At 39.7% G+C, this 27,868-nt stretch overlaps 2 protein-coding genes across 4 annotated transcripts in view; one reads left to right on the plus strand and one right to left on the minus strand.

Moving 5' to 3' along the window:
* UBE2K (ubiquitin conjugating enzyme E2 K) overlaps positions 1-9,760 on the plus strand; it is a 32,133-nt gene extending 22,373 nt beyond the window's left edge. The window contains exons 3-7 of the mRNA XM_088131217.1: positions 335-393; positions 2,103-2,185; positions 5,740-5,839; positions 6,100-6,228; positions 6,637-9,760. Of these exons, the coding sequence (XP_087987343.1) occupies positions 335-393; positions 2,103-2,185; positions 5,740-5,839; positions 6,100-6,228; positions 6,637-6,711 (446 nt within the window). The 3' untranslated portion in view covers positions 6,712-9,760. The remainder of the gene's footprint in view (positions 1-334; positions 394-2,102; positions 2,186-5,739; positions 5,840-6,099; positions 6,229-6,636) is intronic.
* Positions 9,761-16,489: 6,729 nt separating this feature from the next.
* The window catches only part of PDS5A (PDS5 cohesin associated factor A), a 70,494-nt gene continuing 59,115 nt past the window's right edge, over positions 16,490-27,868 (minus strand). Inside the window, exons 30-34 of one of the 3 annotated variants that reach the window (XM_088131215.1) lie at positions 22,050-22,195; positions 20,914-21,019; positions 19,576-19,931; positions 18,120-18,270; positions 16,490-17,246 (exon numbers count right to left, since the gene is read on the minus strand). In XM_088131215.1, the coding sequence (XP_087987341.1) occupies positions 17,154-17,246; positions 18,120-18,270; positions 19,576-19,931; positions 20,914-21,019; positions 22,050-22,195 (852 nt within the window). In that variant the 3' untranslated portion in view covers positions 16,490-17,153. Of the gene's footprint in view, positions 18,271-19,575; positions 19,932-20,913; positions 21,020-22,049; positions 22,196-27,868 lie in introns of all 3 variants that reach the window. The other 2 variants (XM_088131216.1, XM_088131214.1) reach the window with 2 other exon arrangements.

Genomic DNA, 27,868 nt, shown 5'->3' on the forward strand with positions numbered 1-27,868 from the left:
ATTATTGTGCTATTGTAGTGGTGCTCTAAAGGATCTCCACCCCAAAGGGATTGCAAACTGAGTAAACACTATGTAAAAGGAATAATGGTAGGGGTAAATACGCTGGAAGGCTACCAGTATAATTTCGAGCTATATTATAAAAGGAATCTATCCTGCCTTAGAACCACAAATTTAGAAGCTAATATAAGGTTTCCTTCTGTTTGAAGTTAAGTGTTACTTATTTCTCCAAAACAAACTTTTAAAATCCTATTTTATTGACTTAAATTAAAATTCAATGCTGTGATAAACTAATGCCTGCAAAGTATTTAGTGGTTATATGTTCTGGTTTTTATAGGAGGAAGATATCAATTAGAAATAAAAATTCCAGAAACGTATCCATTTAATCCTCCTAAGGTACGGTGAACATAATTGTTATGAATAATTCTTTGGATTGTTTCTCTAGAGTTGACACCTTTTTATGCAGTCCTGTTTATTTGTCCTGGCTCCCCCTCCAAGGTCTTTCTAGCTGAATACAGACCAAACAATAACTTACCTTTTATACTACTCTGTCAAAAGTCCCTGCTTATGAAATGCTTTACATACAATGAAACTTCAGTGTTATGGAGAAATAATTCATTGTCTCCTTTGTTTTATGTGTGATAACCTATACTAACGTCATTTCAATTAAATAGAAATTTTAATGAGATTGCTTGTTATAATGTTCAAGTGTAATAGTAGAAAATTGTATATATACTTGTTTAAGAATATTGGAACTGATATCATTGGAATAACATTGGAACCGATAGATGAAAACACTTATTTTCTTGGATACTTTAAAAAAAGCCAAGATAGATTACTGATAAAACGGTAGTAATTGCCAAAGTAATTGTGTGGGGTTTTTTTCCTGTAACAGTGATATCAGTTTGCAAATAATAAAGAAAAAGACTATCATACAGAATTACCACATTCTTATCTGTGGGCAGTGTCAGCATTGTGAAAGCTAATACCAGGATACCAGCTTTAACTTAATGTGGGCATTTGTAAATGATCTGGAGAACCTATACTTCTCACTTAATTCTTACAAATGGCAACACATTTAGAAAAGAAGCTTCATGAGACTGAGTGCCCTACATAGTTGGATGGTACAGTACACAATATGATGCACAATCCCACCAAATTCAGTCCTTAGTACTCCAAATACAGATGACTGAAACTCAGGAAGGTCACTTAGTGAAGACCACATCTGGGCTCCCTGCGGCATTTAAAGATTGTCTCCCTCTGTCCAATACATTTTCTAGCAATCCCCACAGTCCCACCATTGCTGCTGTGCTTCATCCATCCGATTAAGTGGACTTCATTCACAAAACCTGATGTGAAATTAAAAGTTACTCTCTAAAATGCCACAAGAACTTGTATTCTAAAATTTGCTATACCCTTCACCATACTTGGTTCTTCTCAAGAACAGTATTAATAGCAAAGGAATGGAATGCAGTAAGTTAGAGTGACAAAAAGATAGTTCTTTAGTTCTCAAATTCTCTTCTCTTTTCTTTGAAAAGTTAAAAAAAACCCAACAGATTGAAGTGATTTAGAACTTTTTGAGCAGGGAGAAGGAAGTATTTCCTATGCTGAGAAGGTGAATTATGTGATGAGTTTAGGTTTCATCTCCTTAAGATTCCACTCCTCCCCAAGCTATTGGAGGTAAGGATAGTCTGGATTTGTGTACATGTGAGAAAATCTGAATGAGGGGACTATGGACACGTTTGTATGCAGGTAGCGGTGGGCTCTGCTCTTTACCAGCCTGTGCTCGGCCATATCTCTTTTGTCACAGGGAGTCTTCAGGGGCAAAAATATTACTCTTGACAGTATTGAGCAGATGAACCAATAACTTGGGGCAGCTTTCCTCAGAAATCTGGATGAAGATTTCTGGTATGTAGGAGCACATAACTGAATATGTATTCAAAATAAATATGATTCTGACTCTGAATCTGCAGAACCCAAATGTTAGATTATCACTGTTTGTGGGAATAGCCGCCATTGTCCATTAAAATACTGTAATATTGTCCTGTATGGAGTTTATCCATTGTGTAGGAGCTATTTTCATAACAACTTCTCTTATGTTCTAGGTGCGGTTTATCACCAAAATATGGCATCCTAATATTAGCTCAGTCACTGGAGCTATTTGTTTGGATATCCTAAAAGATCAGTGGTAAGGTTCCATACAATGTTCTGGAAGATCCTAAAAATAATTCGAGAACCCTCTACAGGTAGTCCTCAACTTACAACCATTTGTTTAGTGACCAAAGTTACGACGGTGCTGAAAAAAGTTACTTCTGACTAGTCCTTGTACTTAGGACTGTCACAGCATCCCTGTGGTCACGTGAACAAAATTCGGGCGCTTGGCAACCGGCATGTATTTACAATGGCTGCAGGATCACATGATCACCATTTGCGACCTTCCCGGCCAGCTTCTGACAAGTAAAATCAATGGGGAACCATGTGATTCACTTAGCAACCATGTGATTCATTTAACAACCACTGCAAAAATGTGGAATCGGGTGTGATGCCTTACTTAACAATTGCACTGCTTAACAACAAATTTTCCAGTCCCTGTTGTGGTTGTAAGTTGAGGACTACCTGTACTGTAGACATGGGAAACAGTGATCCTTTCTTAGGTTTTAATTGTCAGTAGGGTTGATAGATTTGTCCTACACATTTCTTAGTTTTATTTTTAATTCCTTATATAATTTAATTGAAAAGTAGAAAATCTAGTGGCCATTAACTGTAGGATTTATTGATTTGAGTATCTGAGCTAAATTACTGAAGTCAGCCAAGGTTTTGCCATATAAAAGGTCCTCTGTAAGTTCCTTCATTTGCTAGTTTTATTAACTATAGTTTACCATTACAACTGAAGTCACAAATTGGCTATTGCTAGTCTCCAGATGGTTTTTCAGAGTGGTTAAATTGTGATTTTTAGGTAGCTTTGATAATAATTTCTTGAGTTTTATGACAAACTACACTTAGCAAAAGTGATAAAATGCAGGAATGAAGCATTGAGAGGACCAAAAAAAAATATATGGTGGGAATATTTTCATTCATGAAACTTAATTCTGGCAGTACATCTAAACTGAACTACTAAATTCAGAGATTTAGTTGAGTGTTCATTTCTGAACTACAGAAAATGAATTTAAAGGGGTGCTGCTCTGTATTACAGTGGGGCAAAAAAGTATTTAGTCAGCCACCAATTGTGCAAGTTCTCCCACTTAAAAAGATGAGAGAGGCCTGTAATTTTCATCATAGGTATACCTTAACTATGAGAGACAAAATGAGAAAAAAAAATCCAGAAAATCACATTGTCTGATTTTTAAAGAATTTATTTGCAAATCATGGTGGAAAATAAGTATTTGGTCACCTACAAACAAGCAAGATGTCTGGCTCTCACAGACCTGTAACTACTTCTTTAAGAGGCTCCTCTGTCCTCCACTCGTTACCTGTAGTAATGGCACCTGTTTGACCTTGTTATCAGTATAAAAGACACCTGTCCACAACCTCAAACAGTCACACTCCAAACTCCACTATGGCCAAGACCAAAGAGCTGTCGAAGGACACCAGAAACAAAATTGTAGACCTGCACCAGGCTGGGAAGACTGAATCTGCAATAGGCAAGCAGCTTGGTGTGAAGAAATCAACTGTGGGAGCAATAATTAGAAAATGGAAGACATACAAGACCACTGATAATCTCCCTTGATCTGGGGCTCCATGCAAGATCTCACCCCGTGGAGTCAAAATGATCACAAGAACGGTGAGCAAAAATCCCAGAACCACATGGGGGGACCTAGTGAATGACCTGCAGAGAGCTGGGACCAAAGTAACAAAGGCTACCATCAGTTACACAGTACGCCACCAGGGACTCAAATCCTGCAGTGCCAGATGTGTCCCCCTGCTTAAGCCAGTACATGTCCGGGCCCGTCTGAAGTTTGCTAGAGAGCATTTGGATGATCCAGAAGAGGATTGGGAGAATATCATATGGTCAGATGAAACCAAAGTAGAACGTTTTGGTCTAAACTCAACTCGTCGTGTTTGGAGGAGAGAGAATGCTGAGTTGCATCCAAAGAACACCATACCTACTGTGAAGCATGGGGGTGGAAACATCATGCTTTGGGGCTGTTTTTCTGCAAAGGGACCAGGACGACTGATCCGTGTAAAGGAAAGAATGAATGGGGCCATGTATCGTGAGATTTTGAGTGAACACCTCCTTCCATCAGCAAGGGCATTGAAGATGAAACGTGGCTGGGTCTTTCAGCATGACAATGATCCCAAGCACACCGCCCGGGCAACGAAGGAGTGGCTTCGTAAGAAGCATTTCAAGGTCCTGGAGTGGCCTAGCCAGTCTCCAGATCTCAACCCCATGGAAAACCTTGGGAGGGAGTTGAAAGTCCGTGTTGCCCAGCGACAGCCCCAAAACATCACTGCTCTAGAGGAGATCTGCATGGAGGAATGGGCCAAAATACCAGCAACAGTGTGTGAAAACCTTGTGAAGACTTACAGAAAACGTTTGACCTCTGTCATTGGCAACAAAGGATATATAACAAAGTATTGAGATGAACTTTTGATATTGACCAAATACTTATTTTCCACCATGATTTGCAAATAAATTCTTTAAAAATCAGACAATGTGATTTTCTGGATTTTTTTCCCCATTTTGTCTCTCATAGTTGAGGTATACCTATGCTGAAAATTACAGGCCTCTCTCATCTTTTTAAGTGGGAGAACTTGCACAATTGGTGGCTGACTAAATACTTTTTTGCCCCACTGTACATGTTACAATCTATTGATTTGATTTGATTTGTGTAGCTGCCCTGAGTAGTCTAATCTTGAATGTATCTTTTACCATTCAGATTGCCCTCGTTTTCGTAAGAGCAATGATTGAATGTAGAGTATAACGGTAGTTCATTTTGAATAGGAAGAGAGAAAAAAAAGAAAATGTAGAAGTAGGCACTTTTTAATATGCAGGGAACATGGAATATCTTCTTATAATATCAAGTAGATAGTTGGTATACAGAAAATGTTTAGCCAAGTTAATATCAAGCAGAGTGTCCTGTTGGTAATAGTTGCTTGGAGCATGAACGCTTGTTCACATAATTTGATTGGCAGCAGTGGACAATAGCCTGGAGCCTGACTTCACCTAGAATGCTAAGCAGCCACGTGCTCTGTAGGGTTTGGCTTAGCATGCTGCATGAACCAAGCCATTATGACTTGTAAACTTTGGTTTATGGCTTAATAAGTCTAGCCAGCTGTGGTTTATTCAGTAAAAGATGGTGAAGCAACCGGTAGCTTAGTACAATATATAAAGAGTAGTTACAGTTTAGCACTAGCTCCTTCGGGCTGAGCCTGTTTCAGTGGTGAATAATCTCTCCATCCCAAAAGCCGTGGGCCAGGGAGGCGGGTTCTAGCTTGCTAGATTCTAGGCTGGAGGAAATCATCCCCTCCCTGGGAAATATTTCCTGAAGGCCCCACGAGTGATCTGAAGTGCTCAAATTAAAACCTGGGTTTTGACTTAAAATATGGGTAGGTGGGATACTATAATGATCTTGTCCTGTACTAAACAAAGTGTATTAAATAGGTAATCAGAAGTTATTTATGTAAATAACATCCTGTTGGCATCCATGTTGGGCATGCTACATAAATTTTATTTTTGCTAATGGCGTGGTATTAGGAACAACGGCGATTCCTTGTGAACTTGTTCCAAACGTGTATTTTCAGGGCCGCGGCGATGACTTTAAGAACAGTGTTGTTATCATTGCAAGCCCTCTTGGCAGCTGCAGAGCCAGATGATCCCCAAGATGCAGTAGTGGCCAATCAGGTACAACTTTTTTTCTTTCCTCCTAGAAAATGCACTTACAGTTTCCAAGGGTTGGTTTGTTTTTTGCAGGGAGAGGGACATTAAAAATCTACAGGAAACAAGCTAGTGAAAGAAATGCTTTTTCTTGCCGGAATGGCAAGAAATTGCATACAGCTCCTGAGGAAGGAGATGGCCTTAATCTGAGTATCGTTCATTTCTCTGTGCTAGCTACAGGATTGTCCACAAGACTTCGATATGTTTTTTCTTTCCCTTTGATATAGTACAAACAGAATCCAGAAATGTTTAAACAGACAGCTCGGCTTTGGGCACACGTGTATGCTGGAGCACCAGTTTCTAGTCCAGAATATACCAAGAAGATAGAAAACCTTTGTGCTATGGGATTTGATAGGGTAAGTCTTGCTTCTCCTAAGAACTGCTATTTTTACTGCTATCAGGTACAGTAAATTTTTTGGGTAAAATCTGCTTCCTTAAGATCCAGAATTGCTTTCTTTTGTGTGGGAGCTTCTATTGGAAGATTGTTATATTATGCCTTAAGTAACAATGTTCTGCTCTTTGTGAAATTTCAGGGAACTGCAGTCACTACGCGGTTCTTTGTTAAGTGTCTTGCTTCAATTTAGCAGTTGTCATGTGTGTGCTTTCCGTTAGTGTACACCGTCCAGAGTCACTTTTTTGTGAGGTGGGCGGCCATATAAATATGATCAGTAGATAAATAAATAAATAAAATAAAATAGTGCCATGCTGAATTGAGTTTGTGTAGGTGCACCTTCTGACACAAGTCACTTGTTGTCTTTTTGCAGAATGCAGTAATAGTGGCCTTGTCATCAAAATCATGGGATGTAGAGACAGCAACAGAACTACTTCTGAGTAACTGAGCCATGTGCTGAAAACTGCTTCGGTAGCCCAGCTTGCCCCTTCTTGAGGAGCGTCACCATCTCTTCTTTTTAGGTTTCGATATAGATTCTCTTTTAAAACTGGCATTCTTGCCTGATGCTATCTAGGCACTATTGGAGACTGACAAACTGCTCTGTAAATAAAGCTAATTAAACGTCTGTGTAAATTTAAGAAAGGGGGAAATACTTTAATTTTTTTTCTTATTAAATATTGTAAATTCCTTGAGCTTGGCTAAAACGATGGGGACAACTTGCCTACTGTAGTGTTAGCAGTGTGACCAAGACTAGCAGGAATTTGCATCAGGATTTTGACTTTATTCAGAACACATCAGATTGTGTCTGTAATCATCAATCGTTGTCACTCATCCCAGCTCCCTTACCGTTTTTAATATGGATCCTACATGCCTGTGGACTGACCTTATATTTGCATGCTTGTACTTTACATAGACAATTTAAGCAAGTAGGGTGAACTGAACAGAGCACCATTTGAAGTACCGGAGCATTCCTTCTTGTAACTTTTTACCTAAAGTTTTCCAGATGGGCTCAAAACTCAAAAACGATGGCCTACTCCGCTATTTTCACCACTTTAGGAGTAACGATCCTGAATGTCCTCCTTGCTCCCAGCCCCCCTTCAGCTGCACGCACAGTTGCAATAATCACACCAGGACCTCTCCGGAATCTGTGGGTATCTGTGCCATCTAGCCTAGTTTTCCACTTCATGTGGTATATTTTGAATAACCAGTAAAAGTGTTTCCACCATTGTAATTTCTACACAATTGTATAAAGGTTTGGTATATTTGGACATAGCACAAACCAGTGGAGCTGCTCTTTTATTTCTTATGCAGAAATCAAACCTCTTTCAATAAATTCTGGCTAGAATGAATTCACTGAAAAGAACTGGGTCTCTGTTAACACTGAGAATGCCACCCCTTTTCTCTAGCGTATGCTGTGACGCAGTCAGCTTTTGGGACATAATTTCAAATAGCAGTTGCTTATAAAGGGTTGTAAAAGACCCGCTTGTGTGCATTTTTCCCTAGCTGACATTTGGAAATCTTGTTGGTTTTTTTACTGTACATATATGTTAAATGCCAGTAGTAGTTTCTCCAGGATGACTGTTCCTGCTAAAACAACTGTACATACAGTGTATCTTTGTATTCATTCTGAGAGATCTGAACTCTTCAGATTGTTAGTTTTCTATAAGTCCAAAACACATACTTTTTGTTGAAAGACGGAATATTTCAGAGGTGCCCTGAGAATTCTTCTGAGCAAAATGCAGTGGTACATTTGGAGCATATCAAATTGTTTTCCTCAGTCCGATTCTTATGTACTGTAGATAGAAATGTTTACATTAATCCATGTTTTAATTGAAGAACAGGCAATGGGCTACTCATGGTTTTTGCTGACCTGTCATGTTACATTACTGTAAGAAAATAATGAGAAATAGAGATGGGCATGCAGGGTTCTTTTCTGCAAGATATCCAAGTTACCTGTAGTTTCAGATGTTAGGACACAGAATATAGTAGTTACCTGTGCAATATGAAGCACTGATTTTTTTTCACATCCCATTTCTGCATTCAGTGATTGTGTGGTTTATCTTACAGTCATGTAAATCACTGGCAGATGCCAAAGGAAATGTGACTCTCCTCTTTTTTTTTTTTTTGGTATTTCCTTGATATTTATTTTTTTTAAACGAATTGTTGCTGCTCAACATTTTTGTTAAATACTAGCTGGGGCAAATATAACCCTGGCAATCTGCCATTTGTGTTTGTGTTTTTTTAATGGACTATATTTTGATGAGCTCATCCACAATATTATTTACCCTGGTGGTAATTGTGTAAATGCCGAATAGATTACATTTTTCCTTGTTCTTTGCACATTAGTAAAAGAAAGAACTTGGAAGTAGTTAGTTGGGATAAAATGTCTTCTGCTTTTACATTTAGATAATCTTTCTAGGGAAAATTCTGTGATTGTGTCAAATGAAACTAGAAAGGCTTTGAATGCAGGAAGGGTGCTCATGGTGTGTGTGTATATATATATGTGTGTGTGTGTGTATATATATACACACATACATACACATGCATACATACATATACATACACATATATACATATAGGGTGCTCATGATGTATGTGTGTGTGTGTGTATACACACACACACACATATGTGTGTGTGTATATATATATATATATACACACACACATACACACACACACACATCACTATGAAGCTGTTCCCTTGCCTACAGCGATAATTTCGGCCTAACTTTAACTTACGCATAAGAATGTGAGCATTGGAAGACAAAGAGCAAATTTATATGGAAATTGTAGAAGTACAAGGTTTCCCTAGTGGTTCAATCAAAACTAAGTGGGTGGAAGTTTCTGAGGGGAAAGGAAGAGCTATGTTGATCTACAAAAGAGTCAGTAAAGATATTTGTGTTGGGCTTGGAAGGCAGTTGAGCTGAATAGGTAAAAATGCTGTCAGGAAATCTAATTGCAGGTAGTAATAACTTGGAAATGATTAACATTGACCAGATTTTCATTTTTTAAACAATTCTAAAATATAAATTGAGCAACCTTTTAGATATGGCATGTGCCTATGCAGTAAAGGAACTGCTGCATAATTCATCTGGTCCACACAATGTTGTTCTAATTTACCCTGCATGGAACACAGCCCTGGGCTAGACTGCCCTGTCCAGCTCTGGCTCTACAGTGATGCAGGATTCTCCTTTGGAAAACATTCCAAAAGACAGTTGCAATCAATTGGTAATTCAGAAAAGATGCTCTTCCCAGAGTCCTCAACAGATCTTAGTAAGTGCACAGATACATCATACGGTTAGTTTCCAAAAACTCCTAATGGAAGACAAGCTCCTCTTTCCCTATTACAAGATTTTGTTCTAGGTGTGGAGTAATGTACTACTGTTACAAATAAAGTTTCCCCATTCCAGCTGATCTGTAATCAGAGGCACATTTTTTTCAGCAGTGCTTAGTATTTTGTTGAAAGCTATCAGGTTTATATTATGCTTTTTTTTTTTCCTTGTGCTTCATTTGGGAAATAACTGAGGTACAAAATTGCAGCTGGAGTAAATGAAAGGAATAGTCTTCAAATAAACAGAATTGCTGCAATGTGAGTAAACTATGCAAACCCTGTGCTTATTAGTCAAGACAGAATTAGCATCCTGTTTTGGAAAAGGCAGCACCAACCTGTTGCTCATATTTTATAATGTAATTGCAGAGAGGCACACTTCTTTTGCCAATGGCACTTCTTACAGCCAATGGGACTTAGCAGCCACTGGAGCGTGTTTGGAAATGGACTTGTTGGGCTCAACAGATTAATTTGAAGGCTTGCTTGTTTTCATTGGGAAACCAAATAATGACACAAGTGTGAAGCCCATTGCTTGTTGGACTTGCTCTGTACAAAAGGCCCTTGGCCCAGTAACGGCACAAATCATATAGGAAATGGAAGCAAGAAATAAAGCGCTCTCTAACAAGTCTTGGATAGAGATTTTGCACGGAAGAGTATGCGAAGTGCTACTTGCAAGATCTCTACGGAGGCATCAGTTCAGTTGTCCTGCTCAGATATGACTTTAGCAAATCCAGCAGATTCTTCTATTCCCAATGCAATTGAAGGGATGTGGTGTGATACCTATTTTCATGAACTGGTTTGTAGAACTACTTTCCCTCCATTTTCAGCTGTTAGAGCTTTATGTTCAAGTGACCTTACCTTATTTATTTTATTCTAAACAGTTCTGAATCCATTCCTGAAAGATAATAGACCTCATTTTGGTTAAATCACCTGCTCTGTAGTAATGGGCGTGTAGAGAGGGGAGAATCTGCCCAGTGGTTCAACAAGTAGCCATTAAAATGCTAACAAGATAAAAAGTCCTGCAAGAGCCCATTTTAAAATCTGCAATATGGTGCTCTAGATCACTAGTGAGGGCATCTCTCTGAAACAAAGTGGTAGGGTGGAAGATCTTGACTCATCTATTTATTTTCCATCCCGGTTTGGGATTTTTCCCTGACCAAGACAACAAAGGATACTTGTAGGAAGTGCTTAATTAGCATTTCACTTCATTGTAAGCCATTGGTGGGCTGGAATATAGCGTTGGTGTGTTTGTTGAGAATAAAAGCTACACAACACTTTTGTACACACTTTTTTAAAATAAATACGCATTTTAAAAATGTTGATTTCCATTGCAAATGCTTAACAATAAATGCATGTTTCCTGAAAGCTTTTTCATCTTATTTTGTGCCAATAAATTACTGGGTGGAGGTAATGCATCATTATCAATTGTGTTGTAATATAAAAAGTTGCCAACGAAGTGTAACTTTAACATAAAGGTGCAGATGTAGAACTAGTTAAGCATTTCTTAAAGGGTATTTTTAAGGAACAAATGCCTAAATGAATTTGGGGCACAGTTGTTTTTCATGCTTCCTTATTCAGTGGCTTCAAACACCTATGTATTTTAAAAGACAGCAAATTCTCTATGGCTCATTTATATGCAGTTTGGTAAAATTCTATTTGGCAATATAACAGGAAAAATCTCATTCAGATTCCACTACTGGTGACTTTATTGACATGTCTCTGTTTTTCTGGGCAACAATACAGTGGTTTACTATTGCCTTCTGTGATATTTGTCAATTTCTCAGTGTAACCTACAGGACTTGGACTTTGTGCTGTCCCTCATCCAAATATTAATGAGGCCTGAACTTGTTTAGCTTTTCTGAGAATAGTCGAGTAGGTGCTGCCTTTGAATAAATTACTGCAGTAGTAAAACCTTATCATAAACTTGAAATTTGTTCCAAGCTCTGAGCCAAATAAGAACTAGTTGCCATTGAAAGCTGCTGGGTATTTAACAATTACTTTATAGTCAAATATTGAAGTGACACAGAAAATCAATGTTTTAAATACTTCTGGTCAGTAGGATATGGGCAATAGTAGGGTGGCTTGAAGGGCTTAGAGATCCTAGCTGAATAGAAGACCGAGCATCCTTTGGGGAAAAAATGGGGATTTGGTTGTGCTTGTGACATAATGGTTAAAGCGTGCCCAACTGTCTAGTACCATCCTTACTGATAGGCAGGAATGCTCAGTCTGGCAGGAATGTGGCTCAGGCTGGTCTCTTACTAAAAAAAAACATGCAAAAGCCTTGATCAATCAAAGTCACGAGGGGTGATGGAACTAATATCTGGGCTCCTCTAATGATGATCATAGGGTATGGAAGCTTGTGACTTTGAACAAAAAAATGGCAACAACATGAAATTTAACTGTCTGAAAGCAAGAAAGGGAAGCTTGTAGGAGGTCTGAATGAAAGTGGACAATCTTGTGGAGTTGATGAATATAGGTAGAGGTGAAAGTATAGGCTTATGAATGAAAGATCTAAAATAAAAGGTCCAAAGCATGAATTGGTGGAATTCATAAAATTAAAAAAAATAAAAAGTAGGAATCTCTAAATCAGTGACAGCTTATATTTAACAATTGTGATAGTGGAAGCAGGAATGAGTTCTCGGAAAAACTGAATAGCATTCGAAATGAATGTGATGCAAAGGGGAAAAATTCATTTAGCTAACATCAAGATATGGATGGGAATGGGATGAGAGAATACAGGAAAAGTGATTGGGACATTTGGAGAGCAAAGAATGAATGAGACTGGTGACTTAATTATTGGTTGAGAAAAAGTTCTGTTCATTTCAAATATGCCTTTTAATAAAATTAAAAGTTGGAAAAGGCACTACCAGACTCATTTTTTGCTGCCAGACTAACATGTTCTCATCCTAAAATACCTACAATTTGAAATATGTAGGTTCAGTAAGATTTACCATGCATTTCATACAGGATTACTGAAAATCATATAAAACATTCGGTCTGGTGCAACATCCCAAGCTTTGTCATGGTGATCTTGAAATTGGAAATTGCTTTAGCAGTACTGAAGCAGGGTCTTCTGGGGGAAACTGAAGAAAGATGTATTTGCATGTTTGTGGGAGAACTGAAGAGAAACTTAACCAAGGGTGTTCAGCAGCCGAATGTGCTGCAGTTTACTTTACTGCAACAGCTATATCCGAGATCTGAGCAGTAAGTTCTAAAAGATGTACAGTAGTCCAGAAAATAAAATCCAAAAGGAATTTGGAATGCTCTGGGTTTCTCCTGAGTGAATCGTAGGTAAAATATCCTAATTTGTCCTGCTACTCTTAACACTATTTTAACAAACTATAACCAGCTTTCAGGGTCTTACAAAGCAGAACAGGAGGCTTTTAGGGTTAAGATTAGTTATTAAGGGCCAAAGGAACCACAACTTGTCTGGTCAGAACAAACAGGTCTAAGTTTGTCTGACTTATTACTGTACTTCAAAAGGACTGAAGTTCAATAAAGGATGGGTATCTATAGCTAGGGAGATTTCCTATAGGCAGTAGTCCTCTTTCAGTAGACACTTCTTCACTAATTATATATATTTAAATTGTTAAAACTGACAAGGTATTAAGCAGAGGGCTAGAAGATCAGTCATGACAGGATCAATAAATGTCAAGCCTGTATGCTCTAAATATCTCCAAAAAGGGAGCAAACTTATTTTCTAGAGTAAGATCCTCACCAAAACAAGCAAAATCAAATCAGTTAGGCAGTTAGAATTACGTGCACACGCATCAGTTCTGCTACTACAGCTACTTCTCCATTCCCGTTTTTCTAATGCGCTTTCTCAGGGATGTGTAAACCATTCTGTGCTCAAACCGTTCTGTATTTTGAGAACAGCGGTGCTCAAGTGGCCCACATCCGAACTGTAATAACTCTCCTTGTGATGCTACTCAGTCTCCGAGGAAACAGAATAGGCACAATAAAGCTAACGTAATGGGTGATTTCAATGTTTCTAGAATAGAAGCCCTCAAGAGTCTCAGGGCATGGAGATTTATCAGTTTGACCTTACCTGGAATGAAACCGCTGAATACATCTTAATGTTTTGTGAAGTTCTAAACAGGTGGCTGAGAAAAAAGGTAGCCAGCAAGCCAAACTATAACATTGCTTTAGGGTTTTTTGTTTTGCTTTTCCTTTTTTGTCAAGAGCTAAAAATAAATAAGGGAGCTTTGGAATGCATACATCTTCCTTGTAATTAATATTTTAGATTGTATTAAGTCTCAAAGACCCCAATGCAAACAGGAAGTTGCATTTGGCCCAGCGCTGGGCACAAAGGCCCACTGCACCTTCTAACATCTCTACCATTTCAACGTTGCTCCTGTAGTGCCAGGCTGGCACTTAATGAATGGTGGAGAATGCACAAAATTGAATTCACTGCCCATGTTATGCTAGAAGACTGCTGCAAGTTCAGAAAATATGTCTTCTCCTCAAAGCAATAGTGAGGATGTTTACATACGGAACATTATAATCCACTTTTTGTCCCTAAAACAAAGCCCAAAGTTAGCTAGGTCTGTTTACAAATCAGATGGAGAGGTGTTTAAGGAAATAGCTGTTTCAGATTTGCATCCTATGCTATTTTTATTGCTTTGCTGATATTGTTTTAAGCTGACAACAATCAATGAGTCACTGATCCCCGATGGAAGATCCCCAGAGAAAGGAAGTGCCCATCAAGTTCACACAGCCTGCATCCTGATCAGGATTACTCAGAATGGAGACCAATTGTAGAAGATGGCCTGCATACATAATTTTTCTGTGTTACTATGGGGTGACCAACTTCATAGGCTTGAGACCCACAATGTGGTGTCAACAGACACTGATGAGTTCACAGCTACTCCTGTTAAATGTTTCCAGGCACCCATGTCAAGGAGGGAAAAAAGTGAACTTGTGGATGATGGGCTTGAAAGCTGAGGAGAGTTTGGGGGATAGGAAGGGGGTGCTGAGCAATCTGAAGTGGCATGAACAAATCTTATAGGGTGCTGGAAGGGAACTAGAATAAAAAGAGAGTCTTTGATACTTGTTTCTTCTAAAGTATACCTTCGTTTACTGAAAATCATTATCATGATAAACTTTTAAAATAGAGAATCCAGAGCAGAATGAATAGTTTCAAATTCTCCTAGGAAACATCTTTCAGCTTAACGAGGGAATGCTCCAAAACATCTCTCAGACAACGCCAATGCTATCTTCATCCGCCATGCCGCAAATGACCCATGGTATAAAATGGCTCATAGTAACTTATCATTTTAATTCTGCATTCTCTACTGTAATTATTTATGGTGATAATGTCTGAAATATCTCATCACAATAAAATCAAAGATATTTAGTGTCACTGAATGGAATCTTACGGAGAATGTCTGTGGTAACAAGATGATTGAATTTTAAAACATTTAGAGAAGACATGAGTCAGATACAGCTTTCTAAATCTTCAACTGATATACAGTCTTTACTCATTGCATCATTTGTGTGTGCACATATAAAACCTCCATTTTTTTGGATTGGTTTAAATTGTATTAGAATTTCAGGGAAAGACGTAAACGATCATCTCTGTAACATGGTAATGAATCTCTATCACTTTGCCCCAGCTTATCTTCAAGAGAATTTGTTAACGTAGTTCTAAAACACACAATGTAAAAAGACCTGATGTGGTGAAGAATTGAGGGTAGTATGAAGTTGTAAAGTCTTCATTATTATGACGACAAAATAACAGTACTGTCTTTTTTGAGATCTAATGGTTCCGACTGTGTTTTTGGATTTCATTGTCACAAAGAAGCTCCTTCTACACCACTTTATGCATAACAGTGCAGCTTTATCAACATTTGGCTCCACATTTTCTACAGATAAAGTAGTTCAAAATAAAAGTGGCCAATCTAATTTTTCAACTACCTCCCTTTCAACATTTCATGAAAATTGGTTAAAAATAATCTGAGTACAAACTATAACGGTAAGGAATTGACAACAGCTTACCTTGGCGGCTACATTTTTAAAATTCAAAGGCATTATTATTTTGGTACAGACAGGTAGTGATGCAAGTAAAAAACGAACAAATTTCTGCTTAAATAAGTTCAAAGCTTAGAAAGACTCCCTGACGACATCCTCCGTTCCTTTACTATTCTGCCATTTTGGCACCTTGAGGTACCTGACTATTGGACCTTTCTGACCATTCCAGAGGCCTGAAATGGTTTTGCGCTGGCAAATGCCAGCTGAGATTCTGTTTGTGCTGCAATCTTTCGAGGTTGTGTTATCCATCAAGGAAGTTGGACAGCTAGTGAGGGATGCTGAGTAACTTTCACCTTCACTTCTCCTGCCTAGCTCTAGACCGTAATCCGGCAGACCGAGGGGTTCTTAACTGGGCTGCCATTCCACATTATGCTCCTTGAAAGCGGCCAATGGTTTTTGTGCTAGATCAATGTTTAGGCAGCGGTGCATACAGGTCAGAAAAACTGTTGTGTGCAATTGGGGGAAAGCAGAAAGATACCAAATGACACCTAGAAGCATTTATTTTATGCAACAAACTTAAATATGATCGCGTGTACTTAAAAGTGTACACTGTATGCTGAACAATGCCAGGAAAAAAATCAATATTGATGCAAGTTTTCTAAATTAAATGTTAAAAAAAAATGAGATGGGTCAGGAAGGAAAACGTAGAACAGACTTAGTTTCAATCAGCACAATGCTTAAAATTGAGAGCAACCCTAAACGTTTTCAATGTTCCTTACAAAGCTGCCAAAAATCCAATATTTTTAAAAATTGATTTTTTACATCAATAATAAAAATCTGGTGACAAACATTATAAAATCAAATGCTGGGATGACTTTACTCCATTTAGATTTAGAATATTCCAACAAAACCACAGGAGTAAACCCACTTAGAAGTGATATATGTTTTTATAAAACGAACAATATGTACATTTATTGCAACTTATATTAAACTAAAATGGAGGGGAAAATTAAAAAAGATGAAATGTCTACTTGAAAATCAATCATCAAATGATTAGTCTCCCACTCTTGATAAAAGTCAGAAAGCAACATGTATAAAAATTGCCACTATGTGACTTCTCAAAGCAGGAACCAAAATCTGTACATCTTATTTTGCTGGAAAAAAATTATACATAAGTCTTTAAAATGAAAGCAGATGAGAATTCAGTTTTGTTTTTATGTCTCAGATTAAAATTCATTCAGTAGGCTTCTACTTTTTCTTGAAAAAAGAAGATGGGTTAATACCCAATTACAGGTATGCGAATTTTTAACAATGCTGTAAGGACCTCTCTCTGACTTTCTTAAAAAAAAAATGCAGCATGAAAATTAATGGAGTAAAACACTTTTAAACTCCAGATGTGCAGAAACTGGAATTAAGTGTTAAGCAATTTGCTTAATTATTGACTTTTCATAAAAAAGTCTCTGGGGAAATAAGTACAGATGCTTTTAGCCTCTCTCAAGAGTTTCTGCAGATTAATTTTATCTGAAAGGGAAGCAGAGTTTTCCTTCTGTTTTCAGAGCTGAAAGCTGTATGATCTGAAGTATTTTCAGTTCCTATACAGGAAGTTTCTTGGGTTTTGCAGAAGCTTGGAGCATGCCTTCATTTGGCCCTCCTCTCTTCCTTTTGCGAGAAAGCTTTCTTTTTACCTTGTGAAGGAGGGAAAAAATAGGTTAAACTCAGAAGATCATTCAGTTCAAAAATTAACTTTAATCATCTTGAAGGACCTACAGTAAAACATCAATTGTATGGATCGGGGTGGGGGTGAAGGGAAGCAGGAGGAGGGGTGTCCATTAGAGCCAAATGTCTATTTAATTTGAATATATGTAAGTGACATTACTTACACAATTTGCATTTGCACGAATGACAAATTATGTCAATTTTTTGAGTGCTTCAGAAACAACAAACTCCATTACTTGGGGTGAAGCCTAACCTAACATTTTGTTTGTTGCATTAAAATCCATTGAATTGGGAGTCCATAAAGCTCAAGTGTTATTATATTTGACTGGTTACAATAAGGGCTGCAGTCTCTGCGTGAGCTCTTCTCAACCTGGGTGAGACTTCGGATGCGTTGGAACTGCAGTGGAAAACCCCCATTCAGACTGGGGGAAACTGGTGTAAGTATTGGATTGCTAAACCCTATTTAGCACGGTGAGACTTCTGAAGATACACGCTAAGTCTGCATTGCTAGCTTAGGTTTTTATATCAGACCTGTATTATAGAAGACAAAAAATTGATCTCTGACGGCAGCTTGTTGCTGAAATTCACTCTGCAATGTTTTGTGAAAGCCTAACCACCGCGAATCTAAAGTCATTCAGAAGCCAAGTCAAGTCAAACAAAGGGGAGGATGGTATCATGTATTTCTGGTTTACCAACTTTCATTATCTAAGTTAGCTAAATTTGTAAGATGTTGTAACAAGAGAATCATGATAGCCGTTATTTCTAACAATTGTCATCATCTCCTTCCAGCATTCAGACTTTAATGACCAACAACGTAGCCCTGAATAAGCTGCCTGGTGCACCTTCAGAAAGCCTCCCTCTGTTAGATCTGTATCCTCAGTGTCGTCCTGGCTGCTCTCACAAAGCTTAAAAAGATCCATTTCACTTGGAGAATATCCTGGACTTGACTCTATCTCCAACACTGAATCTCCATCACTGCCCAGCACCTGGCTTCTGAAAAATGTTAGAATGGCAATATCATATGGGAACAAAGTTCTGTCTTTCATTCACAGTTGAGCACAGTTAATTTCTGTTTTTCAAAACTGAAATCTAAGTAGGCTCACATGAGATATTTCCAGGTTTTTAAAAACTACAAGTGTGTTTTACAGACATGTATACATGTGCTTGATAAGACTGCTACAGCAAGCTTTAAACTGCTTTTGAGGGAATCACAAGGTACAACTTACTTGGGTTGAGATACTGCAACATTGATACCCAGCCCAACTTCAGATATAAAGAGATACTGGCAATAATCTCTGGTGAGGATATTAGGGAATCAGTAAACATTGACTTTGTGCATTTAATTCACCAAGGAATTGGACATAGGCAAATGTCCTGCTAATGGCAACAGAGATTTGAGATTCCTCTCTTGCTTTGAGTCATTTGTGTCTTGACTTATGCGTAGAAGACAACAGCTTAGGTGAACAAAAGATTACCAGATCCTTAGCATTTTGAATGGGAGTGCTTATGGGGGAAATAAAGTTTTAAAAGTGCAAAAACAAGTTTGTAGGATAATCTCTCTTGTTTCTGATAATGTACATTCTTAAAAGCCCCTTATCACTTTGTAATCTACAGTATTTCACAGCAGCTGCCATTGCTGGCGAGAATGAATGCAAACTTTTAAATGAGAAGAGAAATTCTGCTTCCTTACTTTATGCACTGTATGTCATAAGATCATGGCACTGGTGTGAATCCTACTCCACCCAATGGGACAGCAATTAAGCAGAAATACACTTTGATTTGTGCATGGCTACAATATGAGTTGCAGTATCAGATTCCCACAACATGGGTGGTCAACACAATTGGACCTACTAGTGTAATATTACAACTTCACCTGTTTCTTCTGCTGATGTTAAATTAGATACAGCCCCCTGACTCTGATGTTAGACTTGAAAAAACCATGAAGGTTGCTTTTATCCAAAGGATCTAAGTATTAGTGATACACTTTTTTTACTGCATACTAACAACTATGTCATTACAAAACCTCGGATGATTCTAAGTAACTGAACACAGGAGAGTGTTCAGATAAGATAACAAACAATAAAATTGTAGCATTGTGTCTGGGTAGAATTCAGCAGGAAGAGAAGGGTGGTAGGGAGACACAGAGCACATAGTAAGAAAGGTAAAAAGCTGTCCCAGAGCTAAAATCACAGACTAATAACCAGTTTTTCTCCCCTAACAAAACCAGTGAGGGCTAAAGCCAGCAGACTATGTACTTCACTGGTTAGCCCTCAGGACAATAAACCAGCGTGTGTTTACCTTTGCAGATCAATCTGTCTCTGTGCCGGGACTGGTTTTTTTGCGGCCTCTTGCTGCTTTGGTGCCTTGGCGTTACTTGCCTCCAAGCCCCCTGGACCTTCTTGAGTTGGTGCTGCCCTTTTCCGCCCTCGTCCAGAGGGTTTACTCATTTCAGCACCTTTTGCTGTGCCGCCCTGAGATTCAGACTTGGGTGGACGTCCTCTCCGGGGTTTGGGAGGAGCAGGCTGACCCGTTTCATCTGTTTTCTTTTCTTCTGCTTTTTGATGAAAATTCTCTGTTCCGGCTGCTGTCGTGATTCTTTTTTTGCCCCGATCAGCACTGACATTTCCTTGTGGTGTCTGATCAGAATTAATCTCCTGGGGAAGAAAATGACTTACTTTTTTGTCAGCTGAGTGGCTAAAATTCAGGTAAAGATTGTATCTGTTTTAATCAGCTTGCACTTCTGAAATACATTTTCAAGGCTACTGGCAACAACAACTACCTTGAGAACATCACAAAGTAATTAATCCAAGGGGATTTATTGTTGCAAATGGGATTTCTCATCTCTACATCATGCCCTAAGAGTTTGTTTATAAAATACATAAGTCATTACTTGGACACCTCAGAATGAAAAGTCAACAGCTTTGAAGAGGGTTCCAAAATGTCCAAGCACGGATCCAAGTGCTGGACCTCACATACTGTTCCTTTAACGGCAACAGGAAGAGGCAATCCTGCCTATGCAATCTACTGACTGTGCAAGACTCTTTGTAGTCCTCTATTACATTTGGGCAAATGAGAAACCCAAGTTATTTTTAATTAGTCTCTCTGATCTTAAAACTTATACTGAATCCAGTTTAAAGAGTTCTATCCAAGTACTACATTTAAACTATATTTTTATCTTGTCTTTCCTACAGGGTGTTCAAGAGGGCAGCACACGTGATGCTCCCTCAACCCGTGTTGTCATCACAGTAAGTGGGAAGTGGGAGAGTGGGAGGGGGAGAGGGGCCCACAGTGAGTGGGCTTTATGGCTGATCAAGGAACTGACCAGAATCTCTCTGATCTATGTCCAGTTTCTACATCCTATGGCTTGCTGGTTCATATTTTATACTTAAAATAAATTAATTTACCAAACTGCAAACATTATGGACACAACATGTATTGCTTAATTATTATATGCTGGCATAACGAGCACATTCATAATCCTACTTCATGTGCACTAACAAGTCTATCAATCTCATATTTAACATCATTTTTTCCCATTTGTCAGAACAATCGGTATCATAAAACAGCAATTCTAATGGTTTCTTTACTCAGTTTAGCTAAATAATAAATTATGAGTTTGAAGTATCTCGTCCATACCTTGTTCTTTACAGGTTCTATTTTTGTTGGAGTGACTGAAATAATTCTTACTGGATTTTCATCATTTTCACTGACCCCAGTCTCTGATAGGTCTGAGCTCTGCTCTCTGTTGGACAATTTTTTAAAATATTAATGTACACTTGCTTTTTCTTTGTAACTATGAAACCAAGTGATCAACAAGGAAATGCTGGCCAGCTATTTTGGGAGTTAACTGTCAAATTCAATGAGTTTAGAAAGCATTCCAAATAAACTTTCTGTGCTCTTAGTCTGGTCTACCTTTGAGATTTTTAACAAATGAAAGTGAACATTTCCTCTTATGTAACCATCGTTCTTTATGTAGGCAATGTGAGTTATATTAGAGTTGTACAGCAGATTAAAAGAGGAAAGGTGGACTGGAGCACACACGAGCATCCACGTTGTACTTATCAGCCCTTCCTTAAAGCAGCCATGTCTTTCCCGGGGCTGCAGCTCTAGCGTGATTCCAGGAAAAGATGCATTTGGTCTAAGGAGGTGCATGCAGGTGCCACGTGCACTGCTTTGTGCTCTCCAAAGTACCATTTTGCCTCCAAATCTGAAAGGCTGCACAGCCCTATAAAATACTGCAACTGTATAGAACAATTTAAAGCAAGCTTCCCTATGCCAGGTGCCCTCAAGGTATGTAGAAATACAACAGGAATGGCAAACCAGTTAGCTGGGAATTTCAGTTCAACACTTCTGGAGGGGAGATACGTAATAGAAAATACTTAAATGGCAGGACTCACTGCTCCCAAAATGATAATGAGGTTTGGAGAATGGAAATTATGGAGAATGGAGATTAAAAAGGTTTCAATTAGTGAGTTTCAATTATTAAAGGAATATTATTTATTCACGAGATACATAAGTATCCGTATTTATGTGCTCTGTTGTATAGTACGTTCAACCAAGAAGTTGTATTCAATGCAATGATTAGAGGGTGAATCAGGAAGTTCAAATATTACTTATATTTCTGCAATCAGGTTTAAAAAAAAAGGCATCAATAGAAAAGGTATTTCTTTTCAAAATTAAGGTGACTTCAGTACAGTTTCATACTGAGAAAAAAAACTGTTTTAACACAAAAGCCTATTTTAACGCCTCAACCATATTACTGAAGCATGTACCTTGTTCTGTTTCCTGTAGGAGAGTTCAGCTCTGAATTTACACTATTATTGCTTCCAGTTTCTGATCCTGTGTTTCGAATATATGGTCTCCTTCCAGTTGCAGACAAAGGTTTATTTACTGCCCCTAATACCCCAGTTGGTTTCGGCTGTAAAATATAAATGTGGATTTAAAAAAAAAACACCGACACAAATAACTTTATCAGGGTATAATTTAAACTTTTGAGTATTAGGGAAGTACGAACATTCCATGCACAAGCTATGCACAGAATAGCTTATTTTAGGGGGTTGGTGAGCGAACCAAAACAGGCAATTCAGATGTCCCCTTGTGGATGTGGCTGAGCTCAGGGCCATTTTGTCTGGACACGATGCAAAACTCAGCTGGACTGGATAGGAAGCATTTCCAATGCTTGATTCTGTTGTAGCTACTGCAATTGGAAGTTATCTTGTTTACTGCAAATGGGGTGTTATCTTTTGAATTCTCTTCTCTGAGCCAGTACGGCAGGAGGGCAGTACGGCACAGTCACACCCCTACTGGTATTAACTGAGGCTGGGTGGGGGTTAATCTCAGTGGATTTGGGGACTGAAAAAGAAGGCATTTAGGGAACACATTTTAGATTCATAATGAAGAAAAACCAGCTATAGAGGAAAAAAAACTGCTGTGAAGAGACACTGGACCCAGTGCTGAACTAATGCTTCTGTTGGAGTGGTGCTAAGTGATGGTTAGGTATCTGGTTGCCAGCCTGTCTACCTCTAAGGAAACCACCACAATCCTGATATCCCATCTTAGTTTAGTTTTTTAAAATCTGTTTTGCTTCCATATACTCGGGTGGGTGCAGGGTTTCTCTGCTGCCTTTCATTCCCTTATTCTCAAATTAGTCTCCTTAGGATTGTTTTAAACTCCAAGGAGTTTAATCCCCCCGCCACTTCCCAGTTTAGTGCTAGCCAGGTGCATTTACCAAACTAGATCACCCTTTACAAAAACCCCACTGAGCAAGCCATGAATGACAGTGCTAGTCGAGTTAGAGGGAAATGCCAAGGTTTGTTGCTCTAGGGAAGGGGAGGTGGGCTGCTCTAAGGAAACCTGCCTTTAGTACTCTGACTGCCGGGAGGCAGCAGTGGGGCCATCACTAGCCCCAGGAGTGAAGAAGGGCCCAGTGTTGGGGAAGAAGCTCTTTCCTACACATAAACAGAGGAGGCCACAGCGGTGACCCTTCAGGCAGGCAGGCAGGCAGGCAGGCAGGCAGGCAGGCAGGCAGGCAGGCAGGCAGGCAGGCAGGCAGGCTGCTTCCCTCCTTCAGCAGTCCAGAGGCTGCAGACAAGGAGAAGGAGCTGACCCCTCCTGAACCTGAACCCACGTGTTCCAGTGGATTAGCCAATGCAATCCAATGGACCACAGGGCATGGGAGCATTGGAAGTGCTTGTGCTTGAAGATTTACACTGTTCTGTTTCTACCCACAGCAAGACATGGGGAAGCCGCAGGAAGGCCACCAACCCTTTTTTGACCTTGAGCATTATTCAGATGTCCTTCCCACCTCTGGCAGCATTAGGCAGCCTATGTTACCAACCAGCAGCAAAATACCCATTTTCAAGAGGAGTAAGATGCCTGCACTGTGACTGAAGCAGTCATCAGGCAGCAAGTGGCAGATCATCAGAGATGATGCATGCTACTAAACAGAAGATAGCTTTCAATGTTCAGCCATTCACCAGATGGGGGATGCCAGATCCTGGTTCCTTCTCCATCTGGTTTCCTGACTTCCACATCCCATCACTCACCACTTGCAGTAGGCAGGTGATACCCTCCCTGATGCATAGTAGTACTAGGACTGCTACAAGCAGCAGGCCCTGACACTCATCTTCACTTCACCTCAGACATTTTGTCCAGTGATGCACAGGTGGATGCTACTTCATGCCAGGGCACTCACATGGCAGATGAGGTGAATGTCGAGACTGGCTTTCTTGACAGACAGATTTCAAGCATGACTTTACAGTCATGGACAATGGGCTCAACAGGCAATGGGCAATCAATTGGCGCAAGTTGTAGGCAGTTTCTATCCTTGAACCTCTCAAGTGCAAAGACAGCCATGTTGAACCAGATTCTGTCCTTAATTCTTCCAAGCTGACAATCTCCCCTGCTGGGGAGATCTCTGGGGAATCTCTTCCCCTGCTGGGGAAATAGCACAGGTGGAGGACTCTAGATTGAACTGGGCATTCAATAGATGCTCCTCTCTTAGCAGAAGCAGCAGCTGCCAGGCCCTGGTTCTCTACTTAGGGCAGCACATTACCAGGAAGAGGTATTTTCCATCTGCTTGGCTAATAGCACAGAACACAACATTCTGTGCTATCTAGAGAGCCAATCTGGGGCAACCAATTCCAAGGTTTGGCCAGTTTTGGCAAAGGTTACCTGGCAGTATGTCTCTTGCACATTAACCAGTACCCAGGTGCGAGTGATGGACTGTTACCATATCTCCTGCTCTGGAGATCAACCGATCATTCACCTCCCCTTAAAATGAGCTTCCCCTTTTTGGACTTCCCTGACTTGCCATTAGAGGGAAACTGAGGGTTTACCCCTTAGCTCACTCTCTAGACCACTGGTAGCAGCCTCCCTATGCCCAGGTATGGGCAATGAGTGGTGAACAGTCATTTGCTCTCTAGGGCAAGTCATATTTGGATGACTCCCTGGCTCACTTGCTGGCTGTCCCTTTCAGTCCCTGAGCAGTACCACTGAGTGAAACACGCTGGAAGACTACATGTAGGTTCATCTGGAGCTTAGACCATGTGAGGTGCAGTGGGATTCATCCACCTTCACTCTATGACCCTTCAACCAGGTGTGGTGGTGAAAGGTACCCCCCCATACACATGTAAGCTGCATTCGCTACCAAACCTCTGAGTGTCCCCCACACACATATGAACTGCTGAAAGTGCCCTAAGAAAACATTCGCAGCAAGCTGAAACAACAGGTAGAAGTATCAGTTAGAAACCTGTGGCCCAGTAAACAAAATTGCTTCTATTCACTGACCATATTTCAAAAAAGATAGTATGGCTAGCATGCTGACCTAGTAGAAGGGATAATCCTTTTTCTGTGCCTTATCCTTGCAATGTAGTGGGCCAAAAGTACGTAAGCTCTGGTTCTGCTCTTGCTCATGGCTGTTCAGCAAAGTACCAATGCTTTGCTTGGAGTCCAGTATATACTGTTCATTGATTGCACATAAATAAAATTATATTGTATCTTCAAAGTAATTTGGCTGCTTTAGGTGAGACAGGTTTTGGCCACAACGCAGGCTACCATGACCATGCATGGTGTCGGTCCCATTAGGCAGACCAGACCAGGAAATCAACTCCACAGGAAGGCTAAAAATACTTTTATGAGATTGACTCTAACAGAATCCTGCAAGTCTGATCAAGCTGCACGTCCTCCTCCTCCTCCTTATAGTTCAGTGAATTAGAGAGGCATCTGCCTGAGCCACTGCTGAGTGTTATCTTGTTCTGGATTTTAAAAATGCTATCAGCCCCTTTTGCTTAGGTAACAGTTCCTGCTTATCTCCATCAAGGTCATCTTCCTTACTTTCTACACCTGCTCAGTGATGATCTGATAATCAGAAAAGGGCTCACAGAGGGCCTGGTTACTTGAGGGACAAATCTCCCACAGTATCTTGAGGGACAAGTCTCCCACAGCCCATCCAATTTGGTCTTGCAGGGCTGGGGGGGGCTCCAGGCTCCTTTGATTAAACAATGTCCTCTATCAGTACCCTGAGAGTGCACCTTCTCTGTAGCAGCACCTGCCCTCTGGAATGAAGTTCCCCCTGAGATCCAGACGCCCCTCTCCGTAGTTCAGAAGGGCCTTGAAGACCCGGCTCTTCACCCAGGCCTTTGGCAAGGGAGAGTGAATACCCTTTGCTTTATCCCTGTCCAGCTTATCATTCTCACCATCTTTTATTTTTTTACGGTTATTATTATATTATTATATTTAGTATAATATTTTGATCTGGGTGGCATACAGATTTGATAAATACTAACACTATGCACTAGCTTTTAGGGCATATAAGACACACAGAATACATACATGAAACATGGAGATGCAGTGTATGTACTCTATGCATGTTTAAAATGCAACTCTACGTTGACTGACCGACTAAATATTGGTGCACGGTCTATGCTGATGCCACCCATGGTGCATTCTGCTGCAAGGACATATTTGAACTTGTCTGTTTGTCCTGTCTGTTGCAGTTCTTCTGTCTCTTTCGCACTTCATGTGTAAAAACAATTATTTTGCTGAGCAAGGCTGTGTGCATAACTTAGGATTACTCTTTTGTACTGGGAGCTACTGAGGATATAAATGACAACACCAGACAGGAAGGGATTTGGGGGGGGGGTGACAGGCCTCTCCTTGCTTTTATTTTCTTTCTTTCTACCAGGTAAAAAATTGCAAGTCTTTTCTTGTTTGTTTTTGGGAACTAGCCAGAAAAAACACCCAAGGTAAATGTGCAGAGGAGCTTTTAAATACTGGGGTAGAGGGATATACTCCATGTTCCTATCTGCAATGCTGGGTTTAGGCAAAAACAACATAGTTTTAGAAGAGAAGGTATATTTTGAAACATTTTTAAAGTAATCCCTTAATGGACTGACTGGAGTGTTGTTGTTTTTTTTGCTTGCCCTGGAGGATTGGCTGAGAGGGAAGCCTGTTGCGTGAGAGATCAAAAACAAGGGCCGGTCTCTTCTCTTCACAGTCCTTTCAATCAGAATAGCGATAAGACTGTAGAGCAGAAATGGCTTATTTTGAATCCCACCATTTTCCAGGAAGAAAACATCCAGAATTTTTGGGGGTTTTGTCTCAGTTGAAACTTGGAACAACCAAAATCTTCCAGGTTTTCTTTTGGCTAAAGCACAGCCAGCCCACAAATGGCTGACAGAATTTCCAAAACGCTTATTAGTTTTTTTTGGGGGGGGGGGTGGTTGGGGGTGTGTCAAAACAACACTTTCCATTTCATAAAGCAACCACTGAGCATGCACACACTGCTGTATGTACAACAATCAAGACATGCATATACTTGTTACCAAAGTTTCAACTTTCCCTTAAAAATCAGAGTAAACTCAAATCCGCCCAAATTATCTAAGTTAAAGGTAACTCATTCTTAGATTGACACCACCCAGCATTCTAAGGTCATACTGAAACCTGGAGACAAAATGATGATTAACCTCCAACCTGGTCCAAATTGTATCCCTGACATTGAGCTATTCTGTTGCCAAATGCTGATGTTATGATTCTGAGCTACTGGTGAGGTCTTAGAGTTATTTTCAGAGTGAGTGTCAAAGGAAGAAGGTTGTCTTCCAGAGGCTTCCTGTTCCCATTCCCAGTCTTAAAACCTGGCCCCACCTTTTCACTGCACCACTGGAAGGCATCCTACAGCCCTCCAGCTAGTTATGGGAGCAAGAAGCAGTCTTTGGTAAGTGGACTGCTACCTCTGGATAGAAGTATGGGGGAGAAAACATGGAAAACCTGAAGACTGCTCATCCATAATCGAGGCATTGTTTTGCAATATGATGTCACCTTCTAAAGTATAAGTAAGTATACACGTTCCATATAAAATTGAAAATTATTGTCCTGTCAGTACAAAGTGGTGATGCAATTCACAGCTTAGCTGGCTTAGTCCTTCCAAATCCAGAGGGCTAAGCTTATTTATATGGAACCATAAGTGCTTTGAACAATACAATCCTAAAATCTGCTCCCTAAAATGCTTGGGATTTCCTCTCAGTCAACTATCCAGATTGCACTCCATTTTTACTTTCTCAAAAACTGAAAGACAGGTAACAAAGTGTGATAT

This window comes from Python bivittatus, unplaced genomic scaffold (genome assembly GCF_059951505.1).
Source record: "Python bivittatus isolate LINGU-HERP-01145 unplaced genomic scaffold, Pbiv_v1 ctg000970_np1212, whole genome shotgun sequence".
In the NCBI taxonomy this organism is placed as follows: domain Eukaryota; kingdom Metazoa; phylum Chordata; class Lepidosauria; order Squamata; family Pythonidae; genus Python; species Python bivittatus.